We start from the raw sequence: 11,775 nt of genomic DNA, 5'->3' as shown, positions 1-11,775 counted from the left end.
CAATATCATATGTAATCATTTTGAAATGGAATAGGTAATTAGCAGACATGTAAGTTAACTTTGACGAATGCAAAAAGTGTTGCAACCTTGCCCAGTCTCCCCTAATTTCAGGCTACTTTGACATCAGCTTCTCATCAGCGTGCCTGCAGAGCTCTAAGTTCCGTTTGTATATGAAGGCAGCACGGGTGTTCTGCCCTGAGCCCCACCTTCTGCCTCCCGGCCAGGTAACAAAACTTTCCCAGCATTATTATCTCTTAGGCGTCACACAACTGACAAACCCCACAGGCTGTCAGGACACTTCCTGAGGTCCAGGAGGGGGGAACCGCCGCCACAGCCATGGCCGAATCCCAACTCGTGTGCATGGAGGACGGCCACATCGGTGTCAAGATCCCGGAGTCCAAACCCGAGTTTTACTACTGCGAGGAGCATCGCGCGGCCATCGAGGAGCTTCTCAAGAATGGCGACGGTGCCTTTAAAACGCGACTCAAAGATGACAACATGAAAGACTTTCTATCGGCCCGAGAAGTCAAACATGTCACGAGCACTTTCAAACAATACGATTTGGGAAATGAGGAGAGCAGCAGCGGCAGTAAGGCGTCACCGTCCGGCACAGACGCGGATTCAGGGGTCCATTCCACCTACTGGCCCCAGATGTCGGACACCGAGGTGCCGCCGCTGGATATCGGCTGGCCCAACGGGAGTATATTCAGAGGGGTGACCCGGGTGGCCGTGCACACACACCCACCGAAGGGAGACGGACCTCACATCAAAGAAGTGGTGCGGCGGCTCATCCAGGAGGCCAGCAAGGTGAGGAGGACAGTGTTATTAATGCATTATTACAGAGCATTTGGAAGGTAACGGCATGATACTATGGCGCAATTTAAACCTCTAAAATACCAAACTTAATTAAGTATTTAAATAAATAAGTCATTGGATTTAAGAAAACGGGGAAAGAAGATGGTGTGAGGTTCGTCATCACAGAATGTGGCTAAATGTTATAGGCTACAGTGAGATGAAAGGGCGTGATTGAAGCTCTGAGAGTGAAAGAAAAGTTTTGTTTACTTTTCCAGCTAACTCAACACCCTTTAACAGGAAGTCACAATCAGTGTATTACCTGCTGAAGCTGTAAATGCGTTGTGACCCACTTCACATTGGCCCCACCTTATTCATCACACATCTTATCTTTTAAAGACAATAAAGAAAATGGTTATGGTGACAGTTTTGTTAATTTCATCCTGGTTGGTCAGTTAGTCTCCAAAACCAAAATGTTCACTTTTTTGGTCACCAAATGCACCAGTAAATATTCACGTGGAAAAGTGGCAAAGTAGAGTGAAATTTGGGCATAATCTCTAAAAAGACTCTCAAATAGTCTGTTTTCTTTATCAGTTACTTTACAAATTAAGACATTGAGTTATTGATTCATTCATTGATATTAAGATTTATTAAGCTGGCTCCTTTTTTTAAACAAATGAAACAAAACACTGACAAAGGGGAAGATCTTTGGTATAAGAATTGCACCAGACTTAGAATTCTGTCAGAAAAATCTGATTGGGCTGTTCAATATGAAGATTGGGTGATAAGTTCCTTAACTACTACATCAGTCTACATGACCCTCATATTTTACCTGTAAGACTGACGTTTATCACAGATGCTGTCAGGTCCTTTTAAACACATTTCCAATCGACTACTTTGTTAATGATTTAGTACCAATATTTTAAATTGTCATTTACACAGACGAGGGGTTGCTCTGCTTAGCTTGCTGAAAAGTGTCTGAGAGTCACAGATTTTAACATGATAATACTTTATTCAATGTTTTTACAGGTTTTAAAAGCATGATCCGTTTGTTTTGGAGAGAGGGAAACCTACGTGAATAATTCAGCTCCTGGTGAAAACTGAAAGAATCTGAAAACCAATCGCATAGTTGTCACAAATCCTCCTGACAACCTGTGTCCACTAAGGAAGAGCGACGAAAACACTGATTTTTAACGTGCAGTGGTTGATTTAGGGTTTTTACCTGTGAAATTCACTGGCTCTGTTTCGTTCTGAGAGGCCTCAATGGGGTTATTTAAAAACACTAAAGCTGTGTGTACTATAATGCAACTTAAAGCTGTAATCTCGAAGATCTCTGTTCCGTTCTCTTTGGCAGCCCCTATGGCAAATAAACGGTAAGATATGATTAGATATGATAAGAAAGACTTTATTGATCCCCCATTTGGGGAAATTCACTTGTTACAACAGCTCAAAGCAAAAGACCTTTGCCTTCATCTGAGCGTCAAATTTCTTTTTCTTTGGATTTTCACTTATTTTTTAAGTTGTATCTGTAGTCATCCATCTTTTCTTTGTTTGTTCAGCCATAGTAGATTACTGTTTACTTGCAACACTTGCAGAGACTGGAAAAGCAGCCGCTTAGCTCCGCCTACCCTCTCTGGCAGACCAACCACTGCTGGCTGATGGAAAACGCGTCACTAACTGGGTGCCGCTTGTAATTTTAACAAGACTTCCATCAGTGGGCCATAGGCTCAATCACCATTGTGTTACCTCATTCGGCGATAGATAGTGACATTTATTTAAATGAAAATCTTGGAGATTATTACTTTAACAAAAGTGCTGATCTTCCTGACGGTTGACATTTTCAACCAATAGGGGGCAGCTCTATTTGGTAACTAGTCAAAGAATCAGCAGGAAGGGACCTTCAACAAACTTGCCACAAACAAGCTGCCACAAAATTTACAGGACACTTTTCTCTTAAAGTCATTTCATGTTGTGATGAAGTATTAAGATTTCCTATATTTTGAAATAAGAAGCCCAAATCATTAAGCCTGCCCCAGACCAAGAGGAAAAACTGGATGGGAGATGTTAAGTCTGTATACTTTCATCATACGATAGTTTACTGGTACAAACTAACACACAGTCTCCTTGGCTCTTAGATTGTTTGCACGACTGCAAAGCGTTCAGCGTTATATTCAGCTGCTTAAGTCCCAGGCGGGTTGAATGGATGTTTGAGTGATTAATAATTCCTTACACAGTTACAGCTTGAAGTGGGGCTGTGTGTTTGAGTTACCCATCTAAATGTTTACTCATGGACTGCCGGAGCTGCGCTGAGTCATCTGTTCCGCACACTCACAGAGACACAGAGGCTCTGCTCTGCTCTGCCTGACTTGACTTGACCTGCCTCATTGTGCCTCTTTGAAATCAGGTCAGGGAGGATGACAGACGCATGTGTCAGATACTTAGTCAGGGATTTTTAATTATTATTTATTATGCAACTCATCCGTGGATTTCCTGATAATTTTCTTTAGAAATTCCCTGTAATTTTTTCTCTTTTTTTGCTTACTGCACCATTCATATCGGAATCGTTGCATGTGTGGAAACGAAAACACTGGCGGAAAAACTGCTCTTTTCCCTGCTTGTATGGGCTGTACGCACATCAGTCTTCGCTTCCTTGTTGTTCAGCCTACCAGTTATTATCTTGTCATGAGAAAGTACTTAATTAATTATACAGCAGGTTGTTTAGCTTGGTGTGAAGTGTGGAATGTATCAAACATAACAGGTCTGTCATCTTTTATCAGAAAGGAAAGGAGCTCTTCCAAAAATAACACACACACACTCTCTGCAGATAACACATGATTAGGAACCAGTTCTCCTGGCACCGGCGTGCTCGTCACAGATATTAAACTTACTCTCATGATCGTCTTTTGTTATTTCTCAGCCTGTAGACTCAGATTCGACTGTTTACATGACTAAACTTGTATCTCTGTTGTAACACAGGTCCACTCTGTAGTTTTCCTCAATGAGAGATAGGGTGGAAACTACAGAGCCTCTCAGAGAAACATTTGTTGCAAATTTAAAGAGACACTTTTTCCATGACTTTGCTCTTCAGGGAACAGTGGAACAGTCGAATAATACACGTTTCCCCAAACTACCTCCTCTGCTCGTGCTGAACATGTCCCGACATGTTGGAAAGGACAAATTCTCTTTATTTTGTCCCTTTTAATCTTTAATCCTGCACATCTCTGTCACGTATATCAATAAAATGAATCTTGTTCCAAAGCACTGTGGCGTTCACTCTTAACTTTACACATAAACTCAACTAAAAATGTATGGCCTGCAGACTTTTCCTTGTAATCTGCAGGGAGTTAACTTCTGTCCATGCAACACTTCTCTGAATATCTTAAGCTTTATAAAAACAAGCCCTTTATTTGAGGGTATCAGCAACAGTGCTCGTAGGCCATCTAAATGATACTGAGTTACATGCATACCCTCCAATCTTGTAAGCAGTTGGGCACAAACTTTGCTCAGGACATTTATGCTCCCAAGGCGATAAACCCTTGTTTGTTATCACCTTTTTTATGGCATTTTATCTTGCTTATTTGTAACTTTTATAGCAAAAAGACGCCTGGTTGAGAGAAATAGCAGCCACAGCATGTGCGGGAATATGCCAAATAACCCCACTGAGGCAGCTCCTGGATTTCTGTATGCCCACTTTAGAGTACTCAATTCAAGGAGTGTAGTTACGCAAACACAAGCTCTGCAGAAGAACAACATCAAAGAGAAATTATGTAATAACAATGTTTGGTTCATACTGAACTGTGTCAGGTAAGAATGTTTGAAACAATGGAAACCACACCCATGTTTATATGTATGCACATCATTAGGCTGCAGAGCTCGGTGATGACAGAGCGGGTTGCCAATCCAGTCGCTCAGCGTGATACACATAAAATAAACTATTAGTAATGCATTAAGAATATATACAAACAATTAAGTAGAGAAAAATGATTAGAAAAAAGCCGTACTCAAACTTTATTTAACTTCAGCGGCCAAGCAGAGAGGCTCTTGTCGTCTTTTTTGCCCCCACTCGAAACCCCACCATGAACCAAACCCACCAAGTTAGTGCACCAGCAACAAGAAGCTGATGAACTGGAAAAGGGCGCAAAAGAATTCAGCTCAGGGTCCAGAGGGTTCAAATCTACCTGCCTTTAAATCCTTGTGTTCCTAACAGTTAGCTGTTACAGAAGGTTTCACTGATAACACATACCCAGCCTTTTAGAGTGCTCTCAGTCGTATGTGAATGCATGTTCTATTTGTGTTGATGGGTGTGGCTTTGTTTATGGCATGTTGCAGTATGACAGGTATGTGCGAGGTTGAAAGTGAACTCTCTTTGGCCTTGTTTTACACCTTGTGTTTACATGCGTCCTGAGTGATCCAATCACAAGCAGACAGCTCCAAGTACAGGTGTGAACACAGCTAAGACACTCTTTCAGCAGTATGTGCGCAAATGTGTCCTAAGCCACACTAAAAGACAGTCTACTGAGTTCATACTGGTACTAGGTTACACTTCTAGTGTGTAGTGTAACTGCTGACCCTTACAGTTCCATTATTTGGTCAAAGTGCAAACCTCTGCAAATCGAAACGCTCTGGCAGAGGGGAAGGAAAAACCTGAATGGAAGCCTTTCTGGAGACAGAGACTGATTTAAATCTGGATTCCTCCCCTGATCTCCTCTTGTTTTCATAAAGCTCTATCTCTGTGATCTGTCAGCCTGACTGGAACCAGGCAATGCTTTCTACCCCACCTAAGTTAAACCAGCAGCTTAGACTCTTTCATGTAGCCTTACTGCGCCCTCTGGGTGAGTGCATCAGCAGGAGGCAAAGTGCTTTGGCTAGACAGATTGGCTTCACCTGCTGGTTGAAAGCTGTGTTTAAAGACTCTGCTTTAACACTTGTATTGTTCTTTTCTTGGCAATAGAAATGTAACACGGAGAGTGCCGAGTCTAAGCTGACACTCACAGTTGAACAAGCTTGTCCCCCTCAACTGTCCTACTTTGTTTGACATGCTGGAAGAAATGAGTTTTGCTTCCGTTTTTGGTCGACACAAATTACATCCAAACCTTCCAACAGATATTTGTTTGCTTGAGACCAGGATCTCAAAACCAAAACCTCTTCCTGGTGACTTTTTGGGAACGATGGCCTCATGTTCTTTTAGTGCTAGTAGATGCGCAACTGTCAAAAACGTACCTGTGAACAGTTATACCTTCTTATACATTCATACCTTTAATTTCAAGTGAGAATGTCGAAGATTTTCATTCAAATAAATGTCACTATCTATCGCCGAGTGAGGTAACACAATGGTGATTGAGCCTATGGCCCGCTGATGAAAGCCTTTGCATTTGCAGTATTACAGACTGGGCGTCTGTGGCGACTTTCGCAGAAAAAAATCACAAGCGGCGCCCAGTTAGTGACACGTTTCCCATCAGCCAGCAGTGGTTGGTCTGCCAGAGAGAGTAGGCGGAGCTAAGCGGCGGTTGTGAGTAAACAGTAATCTACTATGGCTGAACAAACAAAGAAAAGATGGATGACTACAGATACAACTTCAAAAATAAGTGAAAATCCAAAGAAAAAGAAACAAACTCGACGCTCGGATGAAGCAAACAGTCTGAAAAGGAAAGCGACCGTCAGCGAGGAAAATCAAGAGTTACAACCGGAGCCAACCGTGGACGTCACACATGCAGCACTGTCTGGATATCTGGGAAGTGTGCTCCTGCAATTACCGTTTATCACCATAGGTGCCGCCAAAGAGAACGAAACTGAAAGCTTCGTGATTAGCACTTTAACAAAAACACCCAGCATGTCATTATGTCATAATATTTTCTGAAACCATTGAGATTACCACTTTATGGTTACAATATATTTTAGTTTTCAAGCACAGCCCTAAACCATAAATTTCAACTTCATTGATTAAACTGATTGTAAGAAAAAAGTTAGCACACATACGCCAAGTCTGCTTTTTCTTGTCTTTGTCTAGTTTTTGTGTCAAAGTTGTAGCTCGTTGTTTCAAGTGTTGAAGGAGAACTTTCTGTAAATGAAGCTATAACCAGGCACAGTCAAACACTCTGATTTGCCTTTAAACCATTCCACTGTTTCTCTTGCAGGTGATAGCGATAGTGATGGACATCCTCACAGACGTCAACATCCTGCAGGACCTGATGGATGCGGCCTGGCGTCGCTTCATTCCAGTTTACATCTTGTTGGATAGCCAAGGTGTGCCGCACTTCCTGGACATGTGCTCCAGGCTGCAGATTGGCTCACAGCACCTTCGGGTAAGACAACAGCATACCTAACATATACCTGAGGCTCAGTGAAAGGCAGTATTTAAACTTGTTCAAATTTTTGGGTAGATTGAATTTCAGTGGAATCCTGTCAGATGCCCAACTGAGATTTTTTTTTCATCCTTTTGCAATGTAGCTATTGTAATTTTTATTGTACATACAGATCTCCTTTTAGATCGTTCATTTACTTTTCTTTTAAAAAGTATTTTAGCTGAGCTGAATGTGTAAAGTTCATGTGCTTGTTGAAACTGTTAGCAGTGTTGACTTCCTGTTCACATTCTGACTGTGATCCTCTGTGGCTGCAGAACATCCGAGCCAGGTCACTTCGGGGAGTCGGCTTGGGTTTGTCCTACGGCAGACTTCCTGGTTCACTGTGTAACAAGTACATGCTGGTGGACGGGGACAAAGTCATGTTCGGCTCCTACAGGTGAGGTCCGCTTCAGCGTACAGTCAGTGCACTCTCTGTGAATTGTATGTGTTTGTTTTGTGTGGCGTTGTTAAGTAAGGGATAATGACCAGTGAGCAGGTTGTTATCGCGGAATGGAACCCGGACAGGTTGAGCAGGACCGGTCTTGTCTCACCCTGAAGGGCTTCCTTTGCGATAACAACCTGCTCACTGTACATTATCCCACTTATTACACTGCTTTTTACCAATGAAATCAATTATTTGACACAAAATATTGGTTTGGAAATGATTTTATTAATTAAAAAATGATTATCTTAACGTTTTCCGTTTATGGATTTCCACTGATGGTGAAGTAAGACGTAAGAAGTAAGTTAAACGGGACTGCAGGAATCAGCGCAGCACCTGATTGAGGTTTTCTGTCTCGTCACTGTCTGTTGACATTTTCTTTTCCATTCACTGTCTTTAAAATTTGCCGTATCCTGTACTTTGTTCTGTGTTTACTTCATGTGCCGTCTTTAGTTTTGTGGATTTGTCTCTGTCGTGGTCTACAGTTTCTGCGTCGTTTCACCTTTATTGCTTTCTCTCTGCTGTTTTTGTCTCTCTTTTTTCCCTCTGTAAACAAATCGACTCAAATTTGATCTGGATTAATGCGTTTAAACTTTAAATGTCTACAGCATTCTTTGGCAGTTTTTAAATATTTTTTATGTCTAGTAATTTATTTATTTGTACATTTTATGGAGCAATACAGACACACAGAATGTTGTGAATAATAAAATGAAGTTAATACCTGTTGTCACACTCGTCTGTGTCCCAGTTTCTCCTGGTGTACGTCTCGTTTGGACCGGAACATGATCACCGTGATGTCAGGACAGGTGGTCGACTTCTTTGACCGGGACTTCCGAGAGCTTTACGCCGTCTCTGATAAGATGGACCTCTACAAGGAGTTCCACGTCAGCCCGCCTGCTGCTGACAAAAATGCAACATTGCGCTCCAGAGCGGGGTCCAAACGTCCACCTTTACCAGCGACCACATCTCGCTTCCAGGTTACCTTAGGGGATTCAAAGAAAGCTGACATTCAGGTGCCTGCACACAAATTCTACAACCCCAAATACTCTCTGGTGTTTGGGGACAACCCTCCACGACCAACGGGGTCTCTGCAGGAGCCCGGGTCCAGGAGAAAGTCCATTCTGGCTGAGGTTGTTGAGGAGATGGACCCAGAAAGGCCGCGATTGGCGAGCAGTGATAGGACGGAACGGATGAGTCCGCTGCCTTTAGAAGACCCGAGCGAAATCTTCAAGAAGCCAAATGGGCACACACAAGAAAAGAAGGGACGGCGGACATTGAAAGTCGACTGGAATAAATTCTCCAACAAAGATCAGGTTAGCAGCCTGGCGCACAGTGTGAGCCCCTCAACCACAGAAATCAATACGACTGAGGAGAACGAGGACAGCTTTGAGGTTATGGTAAAAACTCCAAGCAAATGGCGCAAGAGTAAGAAGCTGTCGAAACTGGGCCGGAGGACAGTGTCTGAACAAGCAGTCAACACTGGACAGGACAATGACAGTAAGTCAGAAATATATATTGAGAATATAGGACAAAAATTACTCTGGCATGTCTTTTCTTCAATCATATATTAGTGAACTCTTAATAATGTCTCTGTCAACTCACTCCTTTTAAATCCTCTGTGTTTTTCAGGCATTCTGAGTAAAGACAAAAAAGGCTGCAAAATCTCCTGAGAGGAACCTGCCAGTCCAACCGCAGAGCAGATTACATCCTTCTTTAACACTAACATTACCTTTGATTGTGCAATAGTGTAAGGACTTCATAAGCAGCACCTTACAGAAAGACCAAATGAATGTATGGTCCTTCAGTTACTGACGAATGCAGTTTTTATAGGATTGTGCCAAATGTAAAACACTGAGTCAATAAGCGGAAGGCTCTGGGATACATGTTACTGTTGCCCTGGTGGGTGCAGAGAGCTTTAATGAGATTTTCCTGGTGATAGTTTGCATGTAGATTGCTCTGGTGATTCGAATCAAAGGGATTTTCGATATGTGTATTAATACAGTGATTCCCAAACTGGGGGGCCCTGAGTAATTTCAGGGTGGGGGCACGGCAAGGCAATAAAAACAATGCACACAGTTCTGCGCTGCTAGCAAAGCTTGGTCAGTTTTATGAAAGGACTGCCAGGTAAACATTAGTCTGACGATGAATCTCTACCAAACAACGCAACTACCAAAAAAAGACTGTGAAATATGAAGAATCATATCTCTCCTACGTCTCGTATTGCCGTGTGTTTGCCGCAAGTGAAGCCGCTACACGGCTACGCTACACGTTAACACTCCACGGCACGTCCACCCCGTGAACATTCCGTTTAAGTGTAAATCAGAACCAGGACGTGTCGCTGATAACAGCGTATCGAATGTCTACACGACAGAGCTACGTGTTTTTTTATTTTTTGGTGGTGGAAGAAAATATAGAAAAAGCATTTTTCTAAGGAATACAAATAAAAAAGTGATCAAATATCCAAATTGTGAACCAAAGATTCAAAACCCAGACGAGCAGCACATTGATCCAAAGACCAGTGAGCCGCTCTTAATGTGAAATCCAATCTTGGTACGCGTTGGCTATCGACTGATTAAGTTTTCACCTGGGCCAGTATTTCAGGGATGAAGGGTAAAGGATACACAGGGCGAGACTTAATTTTCCATGCACTACATGCTTTTGCACTCCATGCATACAGGTATGCTGCATACGATCATAGCCCAGTCAAACATCAGAACCACACAGTCTACGAGGGGAAACCAGAACTCTTCAGACATTAAGAACCCTTTCGCTCTGCATTCATTCGTAGATATCTGTTTATAAAGATGAGGAGAAACACAAAGCTGGACACTGTCTGGCCTTGATTGATTTCTCCGACTCCTCCACCAAATAAAACCAAACCAAAAGAAGGTTTATAAATACCTACCTGTGTCACCCCTGTGTGATGAGGTATTTGTCCTCCATGTGTACTGTACTGTCCTATATTCTTTATTTTTTTCTGTAGTTTTTTTAACAAATTAATTATATGTCACTTAAAGATTAATATGTGAAAACATGTTGCACAGTGTTTTTTTTCTATGTCCATTCACACTTCTAAGATGTGGGATCGTTTTCTACAAAGTGCTCAATAAATGGTTTCAGAAAATGTTATGACGTAATGACATGCTGGGTGTTTTTGTTAAGTGCTAATCACGAAGCTTTCAGTTCTGTCGCTTTGGCGGCACCTGTGGCAAAAAACGGTAATTGCGGGAGCACACTTCCCAGATATCCAGACAGTGCTGCATGTGTGACGTCCACGGTTGGCTCCGGTTGTAACTCTTGATTTTCCTCGCTGACGGTCGCTTTCCTTTTTAGACTGTTTGCTTCATCTGAGCGTCGAGTTTGTTTGTTTTTCTTTGGATTTTCACTTCTTGTTGAAGTTGTATCTGTAGTCATCCATCTTTTCTTTGTTTGTTCAGCCATAGTAGATTACTGTTTACTCGCAACACTTGCAGAGACCGGAAAAGCAGCCGCTTAGCTCCGCCTACCCTCTCTGACACACCAACCACTGCTGGCTGATGGGAAACGCGTCACTAACTGGGCGCCGCTTGGGATTTTCACAAGACTTCCATCAGTGGGCCATAGGCTCAGTCACCATCTGTGAAAGTCGTCACAGACAAATAAAATTTGACTGAAGTCTTCGAAAACTCTTTTTGTGTTGATTTTGGTGACACCTGTGGACAAAGCGATGTGTCCTTTTTTGATCCCATCCAGTACATGCTTGTGTAGTAAGAGAAATCTCATCCTACTTCCTGTTAACTGTCGTATTACGTGTTACTCACTATTACTAGTCACTACATCGGACTCCAACTTGGCGGAAGTGGTTACAGACATTAAGAATAACTTTATAGAAACATTCTTCCTGTTGCTCTTGTAGGTCATATAGAGGCATCATTATTAATTTAAGCCTGTTTAATCCTCACAGTATGTTCAGGATTGTTCATCAGTTTTATTCTGCCCAATAATTATAATTTTTTTAATGATAATTCTGCGACAAAAATGATGTGATTTAATTTTTTACTGTTTTGCCCTTTAAATCAGCCAAGTCATTCCAAACCTGAGGCATCACTTTGATGAGCGCTCCACCCGGTGGTAAGACACAGTAATACATCAACATATAAGATAGAGACTGATGATTGCACGGCACTAACCCACCACTAGCTGCCTCCCTTGTCCTCTCTT

The 11,775-nt window shown here is 42.3% G+C and overlaps 1 protein-coding gene across 1 annotated transcript; it reads left to right on the top strand.

Annotated features, from left to right (window-relative positions):
• Positions 1–235: 235 nt before the first annotated feature.
• fam83fb (family with sequence similarity 83 member Fb) lies at positions 236–10,702 on the top strand. The gene is made up of 5 exons (XM_069666806.1): positions 236–807; positions 6,927–7,094; positions 7,409–7,530; positions 8,324–9,072; positions 9,205–10,702. Exons 1-5 carry the CDS (start codon positions 337–339, stop codon positions 9,243–9,245), a joined length of 1,551 nt encoding a protein of 516 aa, XP_069522907.1. The 5' UTR covers positions 236–336; the 3' UTR covers positions 9,246–10,702.
• Positions 10,703–11,775: the final 1,073 nt, after the last annotated feature.

Source organism: Semicossyphus pulcher, unplaced genomic scaffold (genome assembly GCF_022749685.1).
Source record: "Semicossyphus pulcher isolate SPU_LCO1_2020_fin unplaced genomic scaffold, fSemPul1.0.p SCAF_17, whole genome shotgun sequence".
Lineage (NCBI taxonomy): Eukaryota > Metazoa > Chordata > Actinopteri > Labriformes > Labridae > Semicossyphus > Semicossyphus pulcher.
The sequence above is the reverse complement of the archived record's forward strand: the minus strand, read 5'-3'. Positions and strand labels throughout refer to the sequence as shown.

Coding starts and splice junctions, on each gene's coding strand:
- fam83fb (XM_069666806.1), top strand. CDS start 337: ATGGCCGAATCCCAACTCGTGTGCATGGAGGACGGCCACATCGGTGTC. Junction 808..6,926: donor TCATCCAGGAGGCCAGCAAG/GTGAGGAGGACA, acceptor TTTCTCTTGCAG/GTGATAGCGATAGTGATGGA. Junction 9,073..9,204: donor CACTGGACAGGACAATGACA/GTAAGTCAGAAA, acceptor TGTGTTTTTCAG/GCATTCTGAGTAAAGACAAA.